Here is a 24800-nt window from a genome sequence, read left to right as displayed (position 1 = left end):
AGATGGTTCTTTACTGGATTAGTGGCCTGAATCAGCCCAGGGTGCAGAGAGCACCACACGATGGGCTGTGGGAGCGAGACAGCAGCAACCCTACACTGCTCCGGCCTCTCAGCCCCTCACATCAGCACAAACAGCCGCACTCTCTGCCCAGCCTGGCGACTGATCCAGCTTTAGGAGCAATCCGTTCCTCTCCCTGGGCAGTTTTTTGCCTGGATCCAGTTTGCTGTCTGAACGCTTGTGGCAGCATGGGGTGAAAGCAGTTGAGGACCATCCCCTTTTGGCAGCTGCACCGCAGCAGAGCTCTCAATTAACACTGGCATGATCACAGGCCACACTCCTTCCCATGTTCAGCTCAGCCACGACTTAATTATCAAAGGGGGTCACATCAAGTGCACTGGATTTTCCGAGCAAAGCATAACATAAAGCCTCCAATCACTGCAGCTAATTCTCATTTCAATATTTCCTTTGTCAGCTGTCACAAGTTTTACGTTTTAGTTACAAGCTGCATTTTGTTTCAAGGTTTCCTCAGCATTTTAGGTATTACTTACTGGGATTAGACCCCTATTCCAAGGCAGCCCATAGCCCAGGGCAACTGTTACTTCAAACCAAGTAGATCAACACAAAGAGTCAGCAGCCATAAATGCTTTGCCCTCGTGAACCAGGATTTCTGACCAGCGCTAGCAAGACCTGGAACAACAACAGTCACCAGAAAAGCAGATGATTCCTCCTAAATACAGAGGAATCAACAGTGTAGCATCACGTCGTAAAGCCCATGCTTTAAAGGATATGCACAAAGATGCAGAATCCTGTTCTTGCTCTCATTGTGTCATCTTTTCGGGGTTGTAAGCAGCAAGAAAGCAGCCAAAGCTCTGCCACAACCTTTGAAGGAGAAACAGCTTTCTTTTTATAAATGGAAAGGAGAATTAAGTCCTATGTTTTTTTCTGAATCCTACTTCCCCCCCCTCCAAAAAAACCCCCATTAGAAATATACATCTAGGTTACCCAGGAAGATAAAGGCAAATGAATAATGGATTTAAAAATATATATCAGAATCCCAAGAAAATAAAGTGTGACCAAGCAAAAGAGGAGGAGGATTTTAGGATACCTTTGGTCCACATTCATGCCACAACAGAAAAAGCTCCCCAGCAGCCCCCAGGAAGCACTACCCCTTTTCTTTCCTAGCTTGTCTGGTAAAAATTCAAAGCAGATGACTCAGGCTGCTTAACTGGGAGCTGAGATCCTCTCCAGTAAGAGGAGTAGGCTTGATACTTTTTAGGATTTCTGCAGTAAAAGAGAGGGATGAACAGAAGAATGCCCTTACCTATTCTTGCCTATCCCTGCTCTCCCTCTCTCAGTCACTTTGTGCTGTTGCATTGAAGCTCACCACTGTTTTCTAGAGCAGCCAGGTCTTTGCAGGCTCATCTATCCCACAGAAGAGCCACTTCCCAGAAGGTGCTTTTAGTGCATCACCTCTTTAAAAAAAAAAAAAAAAAGAAAAAAGAAAAATCCCAACCTTCTAAAAACCTTCCCAGCCCATTTCTAAGAGCTGGCCCCTCTCAAAGGGTGGCATTATGAAAGTAAGCAAGTATTTAGTTTGGCCCTTCAAAGTCTAAGGAGAAAATATCACCACACCCAGCCCGGGCTGACACCCCCTTGCACATGCCCTGGCAGGCTGCTGGGGCATCAACAGGGTGGTGTTGGGGCACGCGACCAAAGACCACCGCTCTGTCAGCTTCCCAAAGGAGGTACTCGCAGGGAGTTTTGCATGCACCCCAGAGAGTAGGCTGCCAAGCAGGGCATGCATTTTCCAAAGCAAATATCAAAGAGCATGGCCAGGCCTTGCCGTTAACTTGGACAGGGGTAAGAGTGCACAGGTGGGGACCCCATGTGCATAGGGTCTCACTTTCACTGTAATGTTTGGTGTGGAGTGGAGAATATCCTCCCTTCACAGAGCCCTTGGGCAGAGCAAGTGTTACTGCCACATGGCTCTGTCCTCAGGGAACAAAACTGAGCATTGCTCAGGTGTCACAGAGCAAAGTCTGATATTCCTCTTTTCCATGCATTCACTCCAAGGTAAAAGGCAACATGTTCCCCATCCTCATCTTCCACCTTCTCCTCCTTTACCTGTCCATTGCCTTTGGACTCATCTCAGCTGCCAACACAGGGCTGACAGCCCAAATGCCACCACCTTGCTTTTAGCACTGCCAGCCAGAAATGGGCAAAACTTGCCTGCCAAAACCAAAAAGCTTTTACAAAATATGGGGCTGAGTTCCTTTTATTTGCTTTCTGCTTTGCAGGTTTTCAAGGATTACACTTAGAAGCTCTAAGGGCTTTTTCAACAGTGCAGACTATTTCAATCCAGCCCTTTCACAGCAGACGGAAAATCTGCTTTGACTCAGTTTAGCTCACACGGAAGTGATTAGATAATCACGGGACTCCAGGAGCCATGGCTTTAAGAAAAAGTACAAAGTATTATAGGCTTTGCAGAAAAAAATAAGAGCTGGCAGGGGACAAAAAGCTACAAGGTCCCGTATAAGAAACCAGACTGAGAAGATAGCCATCCCTCAGACTTTCTTCATACAATTTCCCCTGCTGTTGAGATACTTGCTTTCTCTTCCCTCATTATCCAAAGCAAAAGGGAAGGCACTGAAGGGAACATGTTATGTGGGGAAGAAGGTACAAAACAGAAGAGTTTGGACTGGAAATAAAAACCCAAGTAAGCTGTCCTCAAAAATTTGGGTGAGCAAATAGGGTGTTAGCTGGTACGTAGGGAAAGGAGTGGGAATAGATCGGGGAGATCGTCTAGTCCAAGATCTTAATAAGCAGCCCCAGAAGTCAGGCAGGGATCAAGTAGGGGCCGCTGTTTGCCTGTACACCAGTCGCTGTGCTGTTGCAAAGTCTGCAATCCCTTTTCTAGGTCACAAACTCAGGAGGCATCAGGCAGCACCTCTGTGATCTCGCCTCAGCTGCGCACTCACGGTCGAGGACATTTAAGCCAGGCAGTGGATTTCAGTGAAGTTTGCAACAGCAGCTAACAGCTGGCCAAAACTGGCACAAGTTAGGATTAATCAAAGTCACAAGAACACAGTGGGGGAAGTGGCAAGTCCAGCTACTGTGGCTTTCACTGCAAGGTCTTTCATCATCCTACAGTCACCAGTGGCATGCAACCCACACCCAGAGTCGTGGGCATCTGAATAGTTGCCCTCTTGTACAAAAGGCTGAAAATACAGTCAGAGACTTAATCTCCCTCTTCCATTGTCCTAGCTAAGTCTGGGGTTTAAACTGTTGGGAGCAAGTTGCCCACTGCAGTGTTCATCCCTTGCGTGCTCCAAGTCTGACAGAGATATCCCACATCAAACTTCCTGAGCCTCTTTTACTGTTTCTTCACTTTCCAGTTTCATAGAGCAAAAGCATGTTTCACACCAGGAGAGAAAGCCAGCTGGATTGCAGCACAAGTAGGGCAGACAGCTACAATTCAACACCTTTGGATTTCACAGGAGAATTCAGCAGCACCTTTCCCTGCTAGCAACCTCCCCCTCTGTGTCCTTCCCACCATTCACCGAACAGCAGCTGGGGAAACATTTGAGCATCTCCTCAAAACAGCAAATGTAGGGCGATAGAGATGTTTTATAGATTCCATGGGCAGTGCTGTGACTAATGAGGTATCACCAGCCCGCAGCCGAGTTTTCCATGGCAATCACAATTTCCATGATTATCACCCAATGTGTGTCTTTGAGACTTACTCTTCATCTCTTCCCAGAACTGAACTGGTTCAATAAAGGCTTATTTTAACCCTCAATTTGTAAATCACAGACCTGAGAAAAGTCAGCACCACCACACAAGATCAGCTACACCCAGGAAATAGCTAGATCAAAACTCACCTTTCTGCTGAGCTTTGTTCGCTATGGTGAACGTCAGAGAAGAAACAATACTCCTCTTATCCTTCCCCAGTGAAGGGCAGAGAGGCATAGGAGTTAGCTCTCAACCCTGGGCACTGTCATCCAGCCAGCTGCAGAACAAAAGCATGGCTGAGCCCATAGAAAAGAAAAAAAATGCAAGAAACCAGTCTGTAAAGAACAGCAAATGTCATTCCTGGCTTAACACACTGGGTTAAATCCACCATTTGTGGAAGGACAGAGAGAACAACTGACCCAAAACATCTCAGGAGCCTGCCACTAACCTGATGAAAAAGAATCTCCCCCATTTCCCACTCCCTTCACTAGGCCGCCCTGCAGCTGCCCTTTAAAACTTATCCAACAGCTGCTTCCCCTCAGGTTGTAATTTTTTTTTTTGTTCAGCAGCAGCTGATCTCTCTCTGTGCTCCTTTAGTTGGACAAGGTTCAGAGCCATGTTCTGTCCTTGCTAACAGGTCTGCAAATGAGAGTTAATTAACCCTGAGAGATTTGGAAACTGTTTTTCCATAAAAATGAGGATTATCAGGTTTGAGCTGCTCCTATTTCACAGGGAAGCTTAGAAAGCAAACAGGTTTTGCTCTTACTTGGTTTTCCTGATGCTGCCTGGGGCAATCAGAAGATATGTGGAATTTATAGTGATTTCTAGCAAAAGAGTCTGGGTTTCTCCATAATCTTTCCCTAGCTTGCTCTGAACAGCAGGTCAAATTGTTCTCTTGCTGCACTCTAAGACCATCATGGTGTGGTGGTTCGTCCTACAGGTGTCCACACAAAGCAGGTGATCTCCAAGGTGGATCTGGTCCTTCTCTCTCTCTGAGACCTTTGGGTTTTACACCAGGAGGGTCCTGCCCTGTGTCACACACCATCTCTCATTCCACAACGTGCCCTTCAAATGAGACCCACCACATCCAGAGCTGCCAAGGTGGAGAAAAGCATGTCTCATCCTTGCAGGCTGCCAGGATGCAACAGTGCCATTTGCTAGAGGTGGATCTTCCAGAGGTCCAGCTACAGGGCTTGGCTGGCCCTAGGGACATCCCAGTGAAGTCCCCTGGCTTCTGGGCAGATACTGGTTCTCTGTTCTTTATCTGCTCTGGTGCTTTTGTTTCAGCTTCTTCGTTGGAAAGGCCCTTCCCCCTTGTAAGCAAGGCTTCAAAGGTCCTGGTACCCTTATTGTGGGTTAAGTAGCAAGGATTTGGTTATCACCAAGCCAGACAAGGTTTCCAGGCAGAGGTGTTATATTCCTTTTGCAAGCAGACCAACAAGGCTACAGCATGACTACTAGGGGACTGTCAGAAGCCACCATCTGCCCTTCTGCAAACAGTGGCTGAGCTCCGGGAAGATTTAAAACACACTCCCCCAAAAAACTGGCAGTCAAGCAAGCTAGTAGCAGTCATGCACAGCAGTGAGCTCCGATCCTTCAGCCAGTGGCTGGGGAATCTCAAACCTGAAAGGTGTTTCAGAATAGGATGAACGTATGTCTGTCTGGACAGGGCTAAATCAGGTTTCTGTGGGTCCACAGTGATGTTCAGAGTGAAAGCATGTGTCTGAACTGATGCTGGAAGGGACTGCCCTGCTGTCTCTTGCACTGTGGCCGTGGGCTCCTGCCACTTCCCTGTCTAGGGACAGACTGACCCTGAGTAGATCTGATCAGCTCTTGGTCCAACTAGAAACTCACCCTGCAAACGAAAAGCAATGAAAGATAAGTTTTCAGGCTCACGTTGCTGCAAGTGACACAAAGGAAGGGAGAGGGAACATGTGCTAGCCACGTAAGGGTGGATTTGAGCACATCACAAAATTGCAGGGCAACAGAAAAGATGAGATACAAATAACACTTTAGGGTAGGGAAATAAGCTGCATCAATAAACCTCACTGATGAGAGCATTCAGCTTGAGAACCCTCTTCCAGCCTAAGGTTTCTTGAAGGTTTCATCAACATTTGGGAACATTTTGATAAAACCACACGGTCTCACAAATGTCTTGACACCAAGGGTTTGGCTAAGATATTAATAAGTCACTGTATCCAGAATTTATTTTCATACTCTTAAGACCAACTCATGATGTTGTCGGTGAGGAGCAGAAGAGGACACCCTGCAGCAGAGAGCATCCCTGGCACACACTTTGGTGGGTGCCTATGCCCCCGTATTATACCACCAATGGGAGTTTTAAGAGGAGTTAGCAACTAACCCACCACACAGCAAAGCTAAATCTTCTATTTTTATAGCACAGGCTTCAGAGAGGCACAGAGAAAGCTTGGTGCAACCTTGCAAATCCCGTTGCAAACACCTGCTCTGCTGTGGAAACTTCCCAAGCAAAACCCAGCTGGCAACACGGCTGAATAGTCCAGCACATTACGGGTGCTGAGCACCCAAAACCCTGAGTCACCCCTGGGGTTTTCTTGGTGCAGAGTACTTCTCAATAAAAGGTGGTTCTCACTTCCTTATTTAAGAGGGGAGAAAATGGGACAAGTCATGGTTTTGCAGACATTTCCTCTCCCGCTAAGGCTCAGAGTGGGTAACTGGTGCTGTTTAGCTCCTTTTCGCAGGGGTTTCTCTTTATACGCAGGCCAGTCGGAAAGAAAAGCCCGCTATCAGTCTGGGTCAGTCTCCCAGCCATGAATGTCAAGCAAATGGAGTGTTATTTGGTTGATCCTAAATAGAGTTCCCTGCCTTGAATGGTGTGTTGGGAGAGTGGGGTGCCTAGACGAGGAGTTCTCCCCATTTGTAGAGAGCAAGGAGACCTGGATTTTACCCAGCTGAGGATGCTGCTGACCTTACTAAGATGCTGACAGGCACCTGATAGCATTCTTTTCACCGCGGTGCAGCTCCAAAGCCAATAGCGCTGGTACGAACACGTTTGCAGTCTGCATGTGATCCCCCCTCTCTTCTCACTCGCCTTTTTTCTCTGTACCAGAGACTTAAAAAGCCAAACCAGAAAGCACAAGGCTTCCTGCTCACCTGGGAGAGCAGCAGACTGGCCTTGCTGGCTGTCCCCAGGATGGGGACATGAGAGGCATTTTCTACTGGTGTTACTATTTTAAGATTTACCAGCCTCTCTTCTTGTGAGACATCCCCCTGGCTCAGGTGCTCTCATCATGTCAAAGTGAATCTTTGCATTGCAGGTTTGGAAAGTGTTTGCGATGATTAAAAATAAACTAACTTCTTTATTTCACCCTCAGCAGTTTTAGAGAAACAGAATTGAAAAAGGAACAGAAAATGCAGAATGGGCTTATTTGAAGATCTTGCAGAGGTTGCATGTGGGGGCTGCAGGAGGCAGCGAGGGAGGGATGTGCAGAGGTCAGTCAAAAGCACGTCGGCAGTGAACACTGAGTTTCCCACCAAGTTCCCACCCTAATTATGTCCGCTTGTTTTAAACATACCTGCTGGGGGAGGGAAAAAAAAAATCAACTGAAAATCTCTCCGGGGATCTCAGATAATGAGATTTGCTGGGGCTGTACAAGCCAGTTTGCCTATGGAGGCCAGCTAGGAAAGCAACCACGAAAAAGTAGCCATCACCACAGCTACCGGATAGAAACTGGCCAAGTATCAGTTCACCGTGGACAGCAGCGACTCCTTCCTCGGGTCACTTGCTGAGCAGAGGATGGCCTGAATAGCCGCCCATGGGAGAGCGCCGTTGTGCCGGACGGCGAGTGCGGTGCTGCTGTTTCCCTTGCAGAGACCTTGGCCTGCTGCCCCTGCAGCAAATAATTAGTTTCTTTAATGGCCCCAGGCCCAGATGTTGTTAATGAGTCAGGCCTAGCCTCCAGCAAACGCTCCTGGTTTATGGATCACCCTTTCCACACTCTCTGCTGGCTGTCATCTCCCCCAGACCCTGGGTCCTGTCAGCGGGGCTGCTGTTTGGGCTTGCTGTCCTCTTCTACTTTCTGGGCACTTGGCTTTTTCTTCTTCAATGGCAATGCAGGCAGCACCTTTCCCTCAAAAGCTGATGTACCAGGGCTGTACATCGTGGTGTTGGGTCCATCGCTCTGGTCTGAAACGCCCCTCCAGGGGGGGCTCTGCCAGCAAGGAGAGGCACTAAAATTAAGAGAGGAGAGAGGCTCCTGGTGGCAGGAGAGATGCCAAGAGAGGAACAGGCACTGCGGGAGGAAGGCAAGGGTTGGGCAGGGAGCAGGCAGGAGCTGCAGGCTTTTAGCTTAATCCGAAAGAGAGGTGGAAGGAGGAACCGAAAAAGCAGATGTGGGTTCTGGCCACGCTCACTTTCCCCCTCCAGCTTGCAGGACCGGCGCGGGCACACGACATCTCCACACACGGCAGCAGCCAGGACGTGCTGCCGAGGTGGGGCTCGGCTCCCTGGGAGAGGAACCACCACCCCCCGAAACCAAAGCCGGCGCTGAGGCAGCACCCTCTCCCAGTAAGGGCAACGGCTGGCAAACTGGGCACCAGTTTGCAAAGGAACAGGCGACGGGGGGGGGTTCGGAGTGCGGCCGCCAGGTGGCGCCAAAAGCCCTCCGCGGGCAGCGGGCAGCGCGCAGCGGTTAATGGCACCCCGGTTGTCTGAAAGTTGGTGTTAAAGCACTTAATTTCAAAGTTCGGCTTCTTTATAGTCTTTAGCATGGGACCTGTGAGCGGCTGAGAGGGTGAAACACACCGATTATGGTTACATGGGGAGAGATATCCCCATAGGTGGGCTTCGTTATTGAAAGGTCATAAAAAAAAAAAAAGAGCTGGGAAAGTTTCAGCTAATGGTTCTGCATTCTGGTAAGCAGGCTAGCCTTGGCAAAGAGGATGAAAACACCCTTGTGAAGTTTACGTGGGAAGGTCATCCAAGAGGAAAAGTCCAAGGACAGGTGGATCGCTGATTGAAAATGGCACCCAGCCCTTGGAAGAAAAACAGGACTTTCCCATTGATGGTCACAGGCAGTGAGTCATCAGAGCTGTCATTAAAGCACCTGAAGATGCTTTTCTTGAGAAGGTCAGGTATAGGTTATAAGTAGGCACGCTGCGCTCAGCTGGAAAACTGGGCTCTTCGGCTCAAACAGGGCATTGCCCGCTTTCCCCTCAGGGCACAGGTAGCCTTAGTGCTCTGGGATGACTGTACATGCACCCACACACACACTGCTCCCAGCTCTGCACCCTGGCACTGAGACAAACCTCCCTCTTTGGAGGTGGATCTTGGCTGGCCAGGTCAGGCTCTGCACTAGCACCCGTGCTGCATGTTTTAGTTCAGTGTGAGCATCCGTGTGACTTGAGGTTCCCCATCCCTTTTGCTAGAGGAACTATGGGGCTAGAGGAAACAGAGAGCTTCTTCTGACATGGGTCCTGGTTCCCTAGGCCAGCTCATGTAGCCATAGGATGTCCTCAGCCCAGACCCAGCCAGGAGCAGGTCCCATCAGCAGCTGCACCGCTCTCACAGAGAGGGGGGTGAAATCCTGCCATTTGCAGATGCCTGTGCAGTCCTGTCCTCTGAAACCACTGCACCCAAGTTCCTCTGGCCTCTGGAGAATATCGTTTCCCGGGCTGCATTTGCAAAAGGACCTTGTGCAAAAGGAAATCAGGGTGTTTGCGACTCTCATTTTGCAGCTGGCAGGTCATCCCCCTGTCGCACAGGGGGGATGTGCCTCGCTCTCCGAGGCACATGCCAAAAAGCAGCTCGTCGCGGTGTGGGCATCTGACCATGAAAAGCAGAAGGAAGACTCCCAACAGGTTTCCAGCTTTCTGGGAAGTAAGAAATAAACCTGAAATGAGTCCCTGCAGATTCAGCCTTGAAACGAAGCGAGGGCACCTTCTCCATCTGATAACCTCAGACAACAGGTATCCTTCCACTGTCTCTCATTTCCAAGCCACGTCATGACCTCCTGGGAAATAAAATCCTGAAGTGCCTCCAGGGGAAGCAGCAAAGTGGAGGAGAACCAGGTTTCCCTTGCACTGCAGCTTCCAGACCATTTCCAGTGCCCCATCACCATGTTCTGCTGCCAGATGCCACTGGACGGTGCTTGAAGGGACGTGGGGACAGACTTTGGTGACACCTAACCCGCAGGCAGATGCTACACTGGCTTTAACAGAGCAAAGTCCAATGGAGGCTTTTTTTAAATCGGAGCCCAGCCTGGTCACCACCACATCATCAGCTTGGACCAAGGGCAGAAAATGAAAGTCAGATGCCTTTATTCCCTGAAAACCCAGAGCATCCTCGTTGCTATAGCAACACGTCCCCCTTTTCTTGCTCCTGATGTCATTCTGGGGACCACTCCCCTGCCTCCTCCCACGCGGCAGGTGTGTGTGCGTGTGTAAGTGTGTACACACGCGTGTGCAACACAGGGAGTGAGAACAGTCTCTGTTATCCCTGGGGAAAGAGGAGTGGGTGACAAAGGGAAGGTGATCCCACAGCTAGCGAAGGGCGGAGGAAACACAGCTCCCTGCCTCTCCCATCACCTCTCTCGGCAGTTTGCGGAGAGAAGGCGGCACTTTGTTCCTCCCTGTGCCAGCTTTACTTATTGATGAAGTGGGAAGGCGATCTCCATCCAGAGCTCCGCATGTGCACGCAGAACAGGCAGGGAGAGCACCCCGGGCTCGGGTGGGTGGGCTTCAGCCCAGGCTGTGCCCCACATGACGGCTGTGTGGGGAAGGGTCCCTCCTCTGCTCCTACCACCCACCATCCCCCCGGGACCACTGCAAAAGCATCCTACAAAGGCAGCAACACTCCGCTAGCATGGGTGTCCCACTCCCCACCAGCCTCTCCCTGCCCTCATCTCAAAATTATTTACATATTAGGGATGTATTTTTACCAAGATCTTCTCTGCCCACAAAATCCGAGGCAGAATTCCCTATTTCAATTGAAATAACAAGCAAGGAGCTTTAAAATGCTTTGCCATGTTTCAGAACCCCATGCAACTCCTGCAGTGCACGGCCAGCCAGACTTATCCGCTCGTTTTGACGTGATTAACCTGACAGCCTACACAGGCCTGATCCTGCAAGCCCTGGTTTTGCCTCATTTGGGCAGAGTTTGCAAGACGCTGCCCATCACCCCGGCTCCATCGGTGACTCCGCGGGAGCTAGAGCCATGGCAGGAGTGTACCAGAGTTACCGTGCCCATCTGCAGCTGGATCACCGAGTTACTGGCTGCGGGATACCCACTAAACCAGAAAAAGCAGAAGGATGTATGGACGGATAGAGGCTATACCCTAAACATCACACCCAGGCTTTCCTGCCTTGATGTTTGCATACAGACTGTGCCACCAGCCCCACGTGCTTCCAAGCAACACCGGGCAGGTCCACGACATCCCCGCGTTAATATACATTGCTACATATATATGAATACGCACGTGTATACATTTGCACAAACCCACTGTTGCTGCAAGCATGGTGCTGGCACTCTGCGCTTAAACCCATACACGTTACCTTCATTAATAGGAAGCCACTAACAAGCTGTGCAGGTCATCGCACATGAATGCCAAGAAAACCTGCATTTTTGCCTGTGCCACATGCGTAGCATTAAAACTATGCCAGGAATGTGAAAGAGGGCTGAAACTTTTTATTGGGACTAGTTTTTCGGATCTCTTTCTGCCTGCAAAGCCAGATGTCTTTCAGCTCCTCGGTGTCTAACGTTACAGGGCTCTGAGGGAGCTGTATGAATTTCTGCACATAAGCCAGAATAGCCGTTTCTATACGGTTTAATGCTCCAGACCCTAAGCCTGCCCTGTGGGGATGGTGACAGCCAGTGTCCCCCAAAGCTCCTGGTCTGCTCCCGGTAAGATGCTCTCACTCCTTGCCCTCCCAGGGCACACAGGCTCATGCTCACCAGCACAGCACACCATGCTATATGGCCATCGCCTGGGGCAATCCACCCGCAGCTCCTGGAAGGGGAGAAAAACGGAGTTTGGTAATTTGGGGAGAAAGGTGCCGACCCTGGAGCCAGTTTTGGCTGGGGATAAGGAGAAGGAGCCTTCCCACGCCTGCGAGGTGGTCACAGAGAAGGTGGAGCCAGGTTCCTCACACAGTGGCAAGGCAAGAGCTGGGACAGGAGAGGTTCGGAGTGGATGTAAGGAGAAACATTTTCCCCAGGAGGACAGCCCAGCAGCAAGCAGGCTGCCTGGAGAGGTTGTGCTGGCTCCATCCTTGGAGGTTTGCAGGATAAAGCCCTGACCACCCTGGTGTGACCCTGCTTTGGGCAGAAGCCTGGACAGGAACCTGCGGCCCGAATCGCCCCACGGGAGGGGACTCGCCTTGGCCACGGTGGGACACTTTCGCGGGGTGTCTGTGCGCTCCCAGCCCCCCATTTCCCCCCCACCCCGCTCCCAGCGCCCGGGGGGACCCTTGCCAGCCCGGGGCCATCCCGGGGCTGGGGCCGGCAACTCCCGATTTCCAACCTCGACATGTCGGGCAGGCAGCGGGCAGGCTGTCCCGGGGACCCTGCCCGGCTCCGCCCCGGGACCCGCGTCCAAGCGCCGGGCCCTCTCCCCCCCTCGCCGCCGCCCCGGGAGGGAGGAAGGAAGGAAGGAAAGAGGGAGGGAAGAGGGGAGGGAGGGAGGGAAGGAGGGGAAGGAGGGAGGGAGGATGACAGCGCCGTGAAGAAAAGCAGGGGACCCGCTGCCCTCCCTCCTCCCGCACGGCAGGACCAGGCGAGCTCGCCCCGCGGAGCCGCCGCCGCCGGGTAGGTGCAACGGGGACCGGGGACCGATGGGGCTGAAGCCCGAGCGTAAGCGGGGGGGCGACCGGGACCGGAGCGTAACCGGGGGGGGGACCGGGAGCGGGAACCCCGGGCCGCCCCGGGGCGAAGGGGGACGATGGCGGGCGGGGGTCCGGCCTTTCTCCCCCGGCTCCGAGGGCACTTGCGGGAAGTTGGGCTGTGCGAGGAGGGGCTGCCGCCCCGATCCCCCCCCTCAAGACCCCGACCCCGGGCAGGGGGAACGGGGCCGGGCCCGGGGCGACCGGGCCCCGGGGGAGGCCGGGGGCTCGGCGGCCGCATCCCCCCGCGGGGGCGGCCCCGGCTCCTTTGTGCTCTCTCCGGCCTCGGCCGTTCCTTTGTCTCCGTGCGGGGCCCCCCGCCGCCCGCTCCCGTGGCGGGGCAGAGCCGGCGATGTCTTCCCGCTGGCCCGGGCAGCCGGATCCCAGCGCCCTGCCTTGGGAGAAGAAAGTCCTCTGGACATACCGCCCGCCCGAGCAGCTCGCTCCGTTGCTTTCTTTCGGGGGAAAAAGAAAGAAAAAGAAAAAAAAAAAAAAGGTGGGGAAAAAAAATAAATTAAATAAGGGCGAGCTCTTCAGCTGCAACGCCGAGCTTCCGTCCGGAGCGAAGCGTGTCTGGGCCGAGAAAAGGAGACTTTCTCACAACCATCCCGGAGTTGCATCATCCGGCCTGTCAGCCCCTACCAGGGAGGACTGGAAAGTTGTCCTCACCCTTTCCCCTCCTGCCCACGGGGCCGCTGGGGCACCCTGGCCCTCGGCCGGCTCCTGGCCACCAGGAACCAGTGGCTTTTCTGCTGGTGCTGGGGCACCGGCACCCTAACGGCCCCAGGCACCCAGACGGGACTTGGCTGGCATGGGGTTACCTTGGGGGGAAAGGGCCGTCCCGGGCAGAGTCCCCGCTCAGCACCTGAGGGGATTTCGGCAGCAGCTCCCAGCCACATTCGGGGGAGCTGATTGCACCCCATGGCCTTTGCACCGTGGGACCCGAGCCTGGCTTCGGTCCCCAGGGGAAAGTGTCTCCTTTTCCACAGTCAGTGATTTATGACACCACGCCAAGGCAGGGATTTAACTCCACGATTTTCCCACATCTACGGAGTTGCTTCAGTGCAGGACTCTTTTTCACATCCCTGGACTCCCTGTGCTGTCAGGACCTGGGCACATTCTGCTTTTTTGCAAAAGCAACAGGGATTCACTATTCCCCCCGGTGAACATCTCTTGCCACCAGTCCCTCCCAGAGGTCCCTGGAGGGCTACAGACGCCTGTCTCGGGGTGAAAGGGGAGCAGAGCGGGGCACGGAGCGAGTGGTGTCCCTGGTTTTTGGTGTGGGTTTGGCAGAGGAGCTTCCAGGCTAGCGTGGAGCAGTAGGGAGAAGGAGCACAGGACGGTGGGAGGGACCGTGGGCTCTGCGCCCCAGAGAAAGGGCTCATTGAAGCAGGGACGGGCATTTGCGGTTCCCAGCGTGGCCGGCGGGCGACGGCACGCACAGCGGCTGGCATTGTGCTGCCGGCGCCAAGCAAACGGGGCTGGGCGGTCCTCTCACCCGTCTTGGTGGTCTGCTCTCCGGATCCCCTTGTTGCCCGGCAGGTTGGCGCGTTTGGTCATGCACCTTTGCTGCAGGTGGTGCTGCAAAACTCACCCCACCAGCATCCGTGGTTTCCAGCAAGTTGGTTCCAAGGTTATAGTCTTGTTAGCTAGCTCAGCTGGTCCTCGCTGGCTCCTGGTCTGGATGAATCCAGGGCAACGCAGCCCAGCATGCCTGCAGATGTGCAATTTTACCCCCGTGCTCGGCACTGATGTCTCTGAAGTCCCATCACGTTCACCAGGGGCTCAGGTGGCAGCAGCAGCTCTCTCTGTTGGGTCAGGAGAAAACACCTTTCTTTGGACACCACCCAAGGTGAGGGAGAGCAAAGACCGCTCCGTCCTGGCCACGAAGCCTGGGCTGGTCCTATCACTAGCATTACTGTGCCTGACACCAGCCTCTAAATCCCTTCTGGGCAGTGCTTTTTAGGACACAAGGAGCAAGGACAGCTCATGTAAGTCATCCCAGAGCTCTGTGTGCCTCCTCGAGGGGGATAAAAAATAGCGGACAGAAGATAACCTCACACACCTGGAGTTTGAGAGCACATGCAATGAAAACCAAATTGTTTAAGTGGTGCTTGTTTGTACCAACGCCCACTGCTGCTGCTCCTCAGCATAATCTCTGGTCTCTGCCTTCACCTGCATGCTTCAGCTCCCAGGGTGGCTTTGCCCTGGGTGGCTTTGCCCTGGGTGGCCAGTTAAGAGGAGAGCAGAGGACCAAGCCAAGGCAGGTTGAAGGACTGAGAGGCAGAACGAGGAAGGGAATGGGGAGGAGAAACAAGCGTGGCCCCTGCGTTAACTTGAGAGACCGAACATGTGGAGGAGCAAACCCCTGGCCGTGTACCCGGATGGCTGCCCAAGCCAGGGGGACAGTTCTTCTGCCCTTCCCGTCCTCCCTGGGGGACACAGCCCCTGCTCATGCCCAGGTTTCTGTGCTGCAGTGGGATGGGTTGGGGCTGCCGCAGGCACCAGTGCCCTGTCCCTGGCCGAGCCAGAAGAACTTTGCATTCCCGACTTTCTCCTCCGATGGGCAGTTTTCAGGCTTCAATTTGACGAGTCTCGGGGCTATTCTAGGCAACTTTATAAACATCGTAGGAGGTGACTTTTTTTTTTCCTTTTCCCTTTTTTAGCTTGAATACACATGGTTTTAAGCAAAAAATACCTGCCCAGGCAGCCTCCTTAGCTGCGCCGGGGGGCAAACCAAAGCAGTGCTGCACTTGTGCCATGCCTTGGAGAAAAGCCAGGGGCAGGATCAAAATTGCTGGGAGATGAAAGCAAAGTGGGAAGCGTCAGTGGCACGTTTCCCAAGGCCAGCCTCGGGAGGAAGTGGGGAGCGGAAATAGTTGATAGAGTAAATACAGAGAGAGCTCAGGGTGTTTTTTTGTTGGTTTGGTTTTTTTTTTTTCCCCAGGTTGCAGACAAAGAGCAGCAGGGAGAGCAGATAAGCGCCCCTGTGCCTTATCTCTTTGTTGTTCTTCTCCTGTGTTTTGCTGGCTCGTGTTGCCGCTGTTAACCTGATGAAGCAAAGCATCGCGGAGGGAATTACTCCAGGGGCAGCGAGCTCAGCTGTAGGTCCCCACAGGCTCCTTCCTCCCAGGACCTGGGCAGGGATGCATGGGGGCGGGGGGGGGGGGGGGGGGGGCTGGATGGCCAGAAGGATCTCAGGCAGGGAGGGAGCTTGCAAGTAGGTGCTTTGCCGCCGTTCCTTGTCCAGAGCTCATTTGTTGCCTGTTGAGTCACCGGAGGAAAATGTGACTTCATCCAGTCACACCTCCAGCTAGCTTCCCCTGCCAGCCCGCAGGCATCTTTTCTTTCCTGGATCCCACCCAGTAGGTGTTCAGGGCAGCCGGAGGAGGGGGATGAGAGCCCTAAGGCTTTGTGAAAGACCCTCCCTTTCCCAAAACTGAGCCAAAAACCCCGGTTCCACTCTCCCAGGCAGGCAGCACCGTGAAACACCCTGTGGAAGGACAAGAAGAGCATCCCTTCCCTCCTTCCTCTCACCACGGAGCCTTGCCATCCTTGCTCTGGGGCTATGCTGCTTTTCTCACCCCACCTACAACACCGGTGGGAGCATCCATCCGATGAATTGACTTGCTGCAGCAGACTTGAATGGTTTGGCATCTCTGTAATTGTCCGAGTCCTTCCTTCTTGCTGTGGCAGGGTTGAGTTAAGTTGCTAGTAGTGGCGGATATCCACCCGAGCAGTTTTGTATGGGAACAAAACCCCCACCACCCCCCAAAAGAAAAAGTCCCTTTCCTGGCTTTGACTTAGCTGGGAAACCTGCAAAGCCTTTTACCATCTCACCAGTGGCAATTGTAGCCGTCCCTGCTGAAATGAAAAGCATTTCCAGCCTGAGGAATAGGAAAAAGCAGGGAGCAGTGCCGGGGGAGTTCCCCCGAGCCGCGTGTGCCGCCTTCTGGGGTGTCTCAGTTTAGCTCTCGTGGAAATTATTCCGTCTTGCTTTGAGATGTGCAGCGTAAGAGGAGACGGTTGGCTGGCAGCTGCCTGCCGGCGCCAGAGATGATGTCCGTCCGTCCGTCTGCTCACGCTGCCGGGCGCGCATCCCCTGGGAGCGGATGCTGCTGGTGCATCCCAGGGCGGCAGCAGCATCCCGGCGGCTCTCCTCGCACCTCCGACCCGGCGGAGCCCCGGCGGGTGGCTGGAGGGGAACATGCGGGGCGCACAGAGCCCCTCTGTTCCCACTCACAAAGGGACGCTTGTGGCTTGCTCGCTGCCCCAGCCGGGCTGCGCCTTGCGGGCCCCAGCGAGGAAGAGCTTTAGGATGCCAAGCAGGCCCCAGCCAGCCTCGCCGGGTCACCCCACGTGTCCCCCAGCCCCATGGCTCAGCGCTGCAAGGGCCCCCACGCCTGTCGCTGCCGCCCTGCGGGTCCCAGGCAGGAGATTTGCAGCCGGCTGTTTATTTAAGGAATTATGTCTGCCCCGGCGCCTGTGAATCGGGGGTTTTGCCAGTGCTGCTGGAAATGGCTCTCTGTGTCATCCCCGCAAATAATTCCTGGTCTGTGGCTCATTTGTGGTCGGTTGGCTGGGGGCATTAGAGGGGGAAAACCCCGGGCTGGCTTTCCCAGGGATTTTGTCTGAGCAAGCGGTTGATGCCATCCTCCCGCTGCATGCATGCTCTGGGCAGCGAGGCAACAGTCCCCTGCACCGGGGAGGCCAGGGCAGGGATGCAGACCACCGCCGCTGCTCCCCGGGATGCCGCAAACCCAAAAGTCCTTTGCAGCGGCAAAGCCAGCAGCTCTGCCGGGCGCCGAGAGACGTGGCCACACGCCGAGGGCTTTGTATATTTTGTTTCTTCTCTCGGTTGCTCAAATACTCCGACAAGTCCTGTCGTCACAGGGGCACCGAGCAGGACCGACAAGGGGGGACTCGGGGGACGGCGCGGCAAAGGGCACCTGCCCCGGCTGCTGGCCTGTCCCCGAGGAGCGGCGTGCTGACAAACTAAACTAACAGGGCTGTTAAACACACACACATACGTGTGCGGGGGGGATGTCGGTGCCACTGGCGGCAGTGGGAAGGGGGGAGCTGGGGAGCCGCTGCAGAAGAGCTTGGGAGCCGCTGGGGATCTCCAGGATCCCTGCGTCCCACCGAAGCCCCGGTTTCCTGGGTGCGTAAGTGCGGGTGTCTCTTTTTAGCAGCTTTTGCTGGGAAGGAGATGGCTCAAAGCCAAGCCCCGAGAACCGAGTGGTTTGTTCAAGCTGGGAAACTCCTGGCCCTCCCGCAGAGAGGGCTGGGGACCGAGCGGGCTGGGATGCTGCCCTGGCTGTGGGGCGCATCCCTCTCCTCCTGCCCACGCTCCCTCCTTCCCAGCAGGAGGGGCATACAGTGAGCGACACCAAAAAATGCGCATTTTGGCTGCGGACAGCGTTGAGGAGGTTTGGGCGTGACGCAATGCCTGGCAGGGCTTTCCTGCTCCACACCCTGCCGAATGCTGTGGGTACCGTGGCTCAGCCGGGGCATCTCCCCTCTGGCAAACCTCAGGGGCCCCCCCAAAGGATGGGGCTCTGCCGGGCTCCCTCGCCTTCACCCCTGAAAGCAGGGGTGCGACAGGCTGCTGGGGTCACGCTGGCAGGAGCCAAACCAAAGCTAAATAGACTTTCCCTGAGTCACCGAAAGTCTGGCCAAGAAAGCAGGACAAGCAAACAGCATCACCCACGTGGCCAGCCAGATGCTGGGCGTGCGAACCAGCGGCCAGGTAGCAGGCACCGGCAAGCCCTACGTCTGTAAATTTGCACACACGACACGTGCTGGGGACCTGCCCCGGGGTCCCAAACGGCGGCTTTGACCCCCAAAATCTCTACCACATCCCAATTGGGACATGGGTTTTGTGCAACTCGGAGCAGCTCCTATCATCACCCCCATTTCGTCGGCCCTGGGAGGAGGAGGAGGGCTGCGGTGGGGGCGGGATGCCGAGTCTCCCAGTGGGTTTTGCATCCTGCACCGAGCAGCTGCACCGTCATTTGGCTTTTTTTTCTTTTCGGAAAAAGCCCCCAGGAGCATTTTACACCCCGAGCGGGTGGGACCGGCGGCAGCAGCAACATTTTCTGGCCCGCCATGGTTCCTGGAAACCCTCTGGCTTTCATTTTCGTGGCTGAGCAGCCACCGCTGCCGTGCCACAGGAAGGCGGAAGCCACGCGGCCCCACGCTGGGGCCCTATGGCAGAGCCTGCGACCCTCCCCAAAAGTAGCTCTTTCCAGAGGCTGGGAGCCACGATGCCCAGCGGATCGGGATGAGGCGCTGCTTTCGCATCCGGGGGGGGCCCTCGCTGCCTGCGGCAGGTTTTTGGCCAGCGGGGAGCAAGCAGCTGTCGGGGCGGCGGGGATTGGGTTTCAGGGCTGGCAGGGGCAGCCAGCAGAGGCACGGGAAGGGGTCCTGTCGGGGAGATGTATTTCGGGAAGGAGGAGGAGCAGCCGATGGGGGCTTTGGGCAGCTGCTCCTCGCGGGTGGGATGGGAGCGGTAGGAAGGAGCTCCCCCCCTTTTTACTGCTTTTGTCGAGACCTCGTTGGTCATCCCTTGTGGGAAGGGTCAGCCTCTGACCTCTGCCCGCTCCCCCCTGCCCGCAGAGAGCCACCACCGCGCTGACCCTCCTTCTCCCCACAGGCAGGGCCACCCTGGCTAGGGCCAGCAGAGCAGACGATGCCGGGCGGCTAGTCCAGGACACCTCCCCGGCCGGTGGGAGGGACGCGTGTGTGTCCCCCCCATGGAGATCCGACGCGCTTTGCCCCAGGATTTCCGGGAGCTGCTGCACTGCCTGAAGATGAGGAGCAAGTATGCCATCCTGCTGGTCTTCGTCGTCGGCCTCGTCATCATCGAGAAGGAGAACAACTTCATCTCCAGGTAGGGAGTGGGTACCTAAGTCACCCCATGCTTTTAATCCTTTCTCTCCCCCACACCCCCAGCTCCTGTGCAGCGGGACCCCCCCCCCAACACACCCCACTAGGACGCGGGGGTGGTCCCACTCCCCTCCAGGCTGGACTGGGTCTCCCCACAGGGTGTCGGACAAGCTGAAGCAGTCCCCGCAGGCGCTGGCGGAGGCCAACGGCACGGAAGCCAGCCCGGTGCTGGCCGAGAACGGCTCGCTGGCCTCGCTGCAAGAGCTGGATGCCGCCTTCTCCCAGCTGAGGTCCCACCTGCGCAACGTCACCCTGCAGCTGGTGGGCGACGGGGACCCCAGGCCGCGGCGGCACGTCTTGCTGATGGCCACCACCCGCACCGGCTCCTCCTTCGTGGGAGAGTTCTTCAACCAGCAAGGCAGCATCTTCTACCTCTTTGAGCCCCTCTGGCACATCGAGAGGACGGTGACCTTCGAGCCAGGGGGAGCTAACGCGGTGGGCTCGGCCCTGGTCTACCGGGACGTCCTCAAGCAGCTCCTCCTCTGCGACCTCTACATCTTGGAGAGCTTCATCTTGCCGGCACCTGAGGACCACCTGACGCCCTTCATGTTTAGGAGGGGCTCGAGCCGCTCGCTCTGCGAGGAGCCTGTCTGCACGCCCAACGCCAAGAAGGTCTTCGAGAAGTACCACTGCAAGAACCGCCGCTGCGGCCCCCTCAACATCACCCTGGCCGCCGAGGCGTGCCAGCGCAAGCAGCACGTGGCCCTGAAGACGGTGCGCATCCGGCAGCTGGAGTTCCTGCAGCCGCTGGTGGAGGACCCTCGCCTGGACGTGCGCATCATCCAGCTGGTGCGGGATCCCCGGGCCGTCCTGGCCTCCCGCATGGTGGCCTTCTCCGGCAAGTACGAGACCTGGAAGAAGTGGGCATCCGAAGGGGAGGCTCCCCTCCGCGAGGAGGAGGTGCAGCGGCTGCGGGGCAACTGCGAGAGCATCCGTCTGTCAGCCGAGCTGGGGCTGCGGCGGCCAGGCTGGCTGCGGGGTCGTTACATGCTGGTCCGCTACGAGGACGTGGCGCAGGCGCCCTTACAGAAGGCAGAGGAGATGTACAACTTCGCCGGGCTCCCCCTCACCCCCCAGGTGAAGGAATGGATTGGCAAAAACACGCAGGCGCCCCGCGACGGCAGCGGCGTCTACTCCACCCGCAAAAACTCCTCTGAGCAGTTTGAGAAGTGGCGGTTCAGCATCCCCTTCAAGCTGGCGCAGGTGGTGCAGGATGCCTGCGCCCCAGCCATGCGCCTTTTTGGCTACAAGCTGGCCAGCAGTCCTGCCGCGCTGGCTAACCGCTCCTTCAGCCTGCTGGAGGAGGCACAGCCCTCCTGGGTCACGTAACGGCGGAGGGAGGGGGGAACGGACGGCGGTGGGGGGGAATGAGGGGCTGCGGCCGTGCTCCCGGCCGGCCCAGAGGAGACCCGGGGGTCCCTGCTCCCGGAGATGCTCCTTGCCGCTGCCGGGTGGAAATCGGCAGCCTCGGGAGCTGGAGCATCCTTGCCAGAGCTGACCCCGGGGTCCCGCAGAGCCTGAATTACACAATTTCCTCCGGGAATGGGGAAATCGCAAGGTTGAGGGGCAGCGGGGAAAAGCAGGGGGGTTCGGCACCAGGGCCACCTCCCCAGCTTGGGGGCTGTGCCAAGGAAGAGGAGGGTGAGGGCGAGCAGAGGGCGACAGGACCGAGCACCTCTGTGTTGCCACCCCCCCCCCAGCTAGGATGAGGCAAGGACAAGACCTCCGTGGTGCCAGCAAGGACCCGGACCCCAGTGGCCTTACTGGTTTAGTGCCTTCATACACCAGCACAGACTGGGAACTGCCCCAGAGGCATGCTGGGGCAGGAGTCACCCGTGGAGCCCTTGGAGCACTTGGGCTGCAATGAAATGACATGACTTTGTAGTTTGGTCCTCTTCAAAGTTGGTTTGGGGTTTGGTTTTTTTCCTTTTTTCCTGGGTATTTGCATACCAGGGTCACCAGGCAAATTTATTTATTTATTACGTGAAAAAGAGGGGGAGGCAGGTCAAGGGGCTAAGCCCAAAAATCAGAGCAACACAACGTACCGCAAAGAAAGAGAGAGACACCCAGAGCCGAGGTGGCGGAGGTCAGATTTTGGCCGGAGACCACCACGTGCCCTACCACACAATCCCAGGAGAGCCCCCGGGGACCGACAGGCTATAACCCCCCCCAGACCCCCAGCAGAGTGCGGCCGGTGCCAGGATTGCACCCACCTCAGGCGGGAGCAACTACGAAACGCGGAGCCTGCTGGAAGATGGTCGGACTTATTTAATTAAAAACAAAAATGCAACAGCACGGAGTCCAAAGCATCTCCTGTCTCCTTGGTATTGGTGTGCACCCCCTACCCGGGGGGGAACCCCAGAAATACTTGCCAGCAGCACCAGTGGGTGACCGATACCTGGTAGAGGCACGGGGAGTTTTGGGGTGTTTGCCACATGCAGATGTTCACCCAGCAATAGCCTGGCGCTGAGCTGCCCCCTCCAATTCACATTTAATGAATTAAACCACCTATTTTTAGCCCGCTTTGCAGCACATCCTTTTACTCCCCGTGTATTTTGAGTTACGGCAGCCACCCAAGGGAGAAGCCAGGCGTTTCAGTGGAGGGTAGGGGTTGTCCCTGCCTAAGACTTGCTGGGGAGCTGAGGGACCCCCGAGGGGTCCCCGCTACCCCCCAGGTGCGGCCAGCAGCCCCACGTCACCTCTCCCCAGCCAGAGCTGTCGGCCAAAAGCAAAAATAAATAAGTAAAATCAGGCGGCTGCTGGCCGCAGCTGGGCTCCCTTTCTGCCGGCGGAGGGCGGCTGGGAGGAACGCGCCTGGGCCCCGGCGACGAGCCGCGGCTGGGGCGAGCTCACAAAAGCCGTGTTTTTGACCCAAGAGGGAGAACAGAGGCGGCATTGAGGAGCACGGGGCCGGCCGGCGGGGAGCAGCCACGCCAGAGCCCTGGGCGGCCGCCTTCTCCTGCTGGCTAGGGAGGTTTTCCGAGCGTGGCCGCCTTGCTCGCTGGGGAGCATCTGGCCTCAAGGTGTGAATTCAGGGTGCTCGACGCCGGCCGGCTGGGGAGAGGGTGCAAAAGTGGGGTTTTCTTTGCATTGAGCAGCATGGGTGATACGCTCATCGCTTGCAGGCGATGGAGAGCCGTCAACCCCCTCCCTGTCTCGCACGCAGCTCTTGGCGTCACTGGATTTGCCGAGTGAATTGGGTTTTGTTTGGAGGCTTCCCGCCGGGGAAAGCGGCGGGGTCGCCAAGGTCGGCTGGATACCCCGCGGCTGCGTGCTGGGAAAAGCCCACGGAGCTCGGCCAGCACGAGAGGGAACGCAGCTGGACCCAGGGCAACGGTTACAGGCAAACGCCTCTCCTGTGCTTCTGCAAAAGTACCCATTAGTTTGGCTTTTGCAAAGCAAACAAAGTTTAAATTAATTTTTGCTTTGCAAAGCAGCACGAGGGGTAAATAGCTGGTCAACTGCCAGAGCCGGGAATGGGACGTCGGAAGGGTGGCCCAGCATTCCCCTCCCATCCCACCGTGCACGGAGGAGCCTCGGGGCTTGGGCAAAGCAAGGTTTAGGGTGCAAGGACAGACAAATAAAGGAAAATACAAAGCAAGCGGTGAGGGAAGGGGGAACTGGGCTGAGCTGAGGCCAGAGGGGATGATGACAACCTGTCATGACAACATGGCTCCAGCCTGTCATTTCTAGCTAAGCACAAGCATTTCTTCCTGGACACCCTCCAGCTTCCCGTCAAAAATGTCATAGGACAGAAAGAAAACGCGCCCCGGAGCCATGCAGATTTCTGTAGGGGCTAATTGCTCTCATTAAACCCACGCAGCCGTGACTCCAACGCGGTGCCAGATGCATCGGGAAGCCACGAGGGACACGCGGCTCCTTTCGAGACCAAAGCAGCCAAATTCACCCTGCGCCAACTGGGGGGAGGTTTGTCCCCCCAAGAGAGGCACCTCCTGCCTACCCTGCTCTGGCTGCTGCCAGGCCTTGCCCCAGGCCTTCCCTGGAGGAGGAAAGGCATGGATTTGGGAGAAAAAGCACACATTGGGAAAGCCACAGCAAGAGGCAATGCCTTAGAGCAAGGACATACCTGCATTCAGCTGGGCCACGCAGGAAGCCCGCAGCAGGGGCCACAAGAGATGCAGCCTCACTTTTCCTCCATCCACACCAATGCCAAAAAAACCCCCATCCTCTTTTCAAGGAATTCAAGCTTTCAGAAATAAAACAGCTCCTGAAAGGACCAGGCTTGCCTTAAAACAAGCAAACAAAAGAAAAAAACCCTCACTTCCCCATCCCAGGGCAGCTCCCACCCCTTCTATAACCTGCCCTGTGCAGGTCAGTGCCTGCAGCTGTGCTGCCCCCAGGCTCACCTGCTCAGCCTGCCACAGCTGTATTTTAGGGGAAATTTAGGCCCATCGTGGTGATGCTTATTGTCACCAGAGAGGCATTTTCTGCAAGTAGCCCAGAACAGCAAGGGGACACGTGTCCTGTGGGACAGGGCCACCAGCTGAAGCCTGCTTCTCCTCGAAGTTATTGCAGGTGACATGAGATGATGTAGCACCAGTGAGAGCTTTAATAAATTATGTATGCACTGTTCCCTTCTAAATGGGATCTTTCTGGTTAATGCTTCCCTCCGCCAGTCTAATCCAGACTTGACTTTGGATGGCAGGTACACCCTGCTGTTTCTCTGCCTGCCTCTTGGAGACACTTGGGGCTCGCTGGGGCCATGCTGGCGTTGGCTGACCTTGCTGTAGAGAGGCAATTCTTGCTTGAGTTGGAAGATGCCGGTGCCCACCAAGTAAGAGAGTGGTCGAGGCAGGCAGGTCTCTGAAATGCCACCGTAGACACCGTGCTGTTTAATGCATGGCCGAGGTGGCAAACTGCTACCAGCAGCTGGCACAGTGGATGTCTGCCGGGCCACAAAGCCGAGCTGCCAGGCTGGCCCACAGAAATGCATAAAAAGGCCTTTTTCCAGCTTGGCATGAGGTTTGTCCCAAATCTCAGAAGTTGTGGCTGCTCCACTGGCTGTCCTGACACCCCGGCCCCTTCCCCTTGCTTGCTCTAGCTCCATTTAATGGGATCAGCTGAGCTAATCCCCCATGTCCCCTCGCAGCGCTATCGGATGGGATTTCTGCACCGGGGCTGGAAGGAAACCCATCGTCCAAGCAATCGCATGCCCTCACCCAGACCCGCTGGCTTCTGCTGGAGGCTGGATCCACCCTTGCCCTTCGCTCCACTGTGGAGCTCGGTGTGGTTCCCGCAGGGAG

The 24800-nt window shown here is 55.8% G+C and overlaps 1 protein-coding gene across 3 annotated transcripts; it reads left to right on the top strand.

The window, feature by feature from the left end:
- The first annotated feature begins 12392 nt into the window (after window positions 1-12392).
- On the top strand, window positions 12393-23160 carry CHST3 (carbohydrate sulfotransferase 3). Of its 3 annotated transcripts, none has more exons than XM_052799889.1 (3): window positions 12393-12518; window positions 19263-19480; window positions 19635-23160. In XM_052799889.1, the coding sequence occupies exons 2-3, from the start codon at window positions 19344-19346 to the stop codon at window positions 20863-20865; spliced, it is 1368 nt and encodes a 455-aa protein (XP_052655849.1). In that variant the 5' UTR covers window positions 12393-12518; window positions 19263-19343; the 3' UTR covers window positions 20866-23160. The 3 variants fall into 3 exon arrangements, with proteins under 3 accessions (XP_052655849.1, XP_052655848.1, XP_052655847.1); XM_052799888.1 differs by having other exon boundaries at window positions 12501-12514; window positions 19244-19480; XM_052799887.1 differs by lacking the exon at window positions 12393-12518 and having other exon boundaries at window positions 18643-19480.
- The last annotated feature ends 1640 nt before the right edge of the window (window positions 23161-24800 follow it).

This window comes from Harpia harpyja, chromosome 10 (assembly GCF_026419915.1).
Source record: "Harpia harpyja isolate bHarHar1 chromosome 10, bHarHar1 primary haplotype, whole genome shotgun sequence".
Classification (NCBI taxonomy): Eukaryota; Metazoa; Chordata; class Aves; order Accipitriformes; family Accipitridae; genus Harpia; species Harpia harpyja.
Note: the sequence above shows the minus strand (reverse complement) of the source record. Positions and strands in the feature narration are given on the sequence as shown.

Coding starts and splice junctions, on each gene's coding strand:
- CHST3 (XM_052799889.1), top strand. CDS start 19,344: ATGGAGATCCGACGCGCTTTGCCCCAGGATTTCCGGGAGCTGCTGCAC. Junction 19,481..19,634: donor GAGAACAACTTCATCTCCAG/GTAGGGAGTGGG, acceptor GTCTCCCCACAG/GGTGTCGGACAAGCTGAAGC.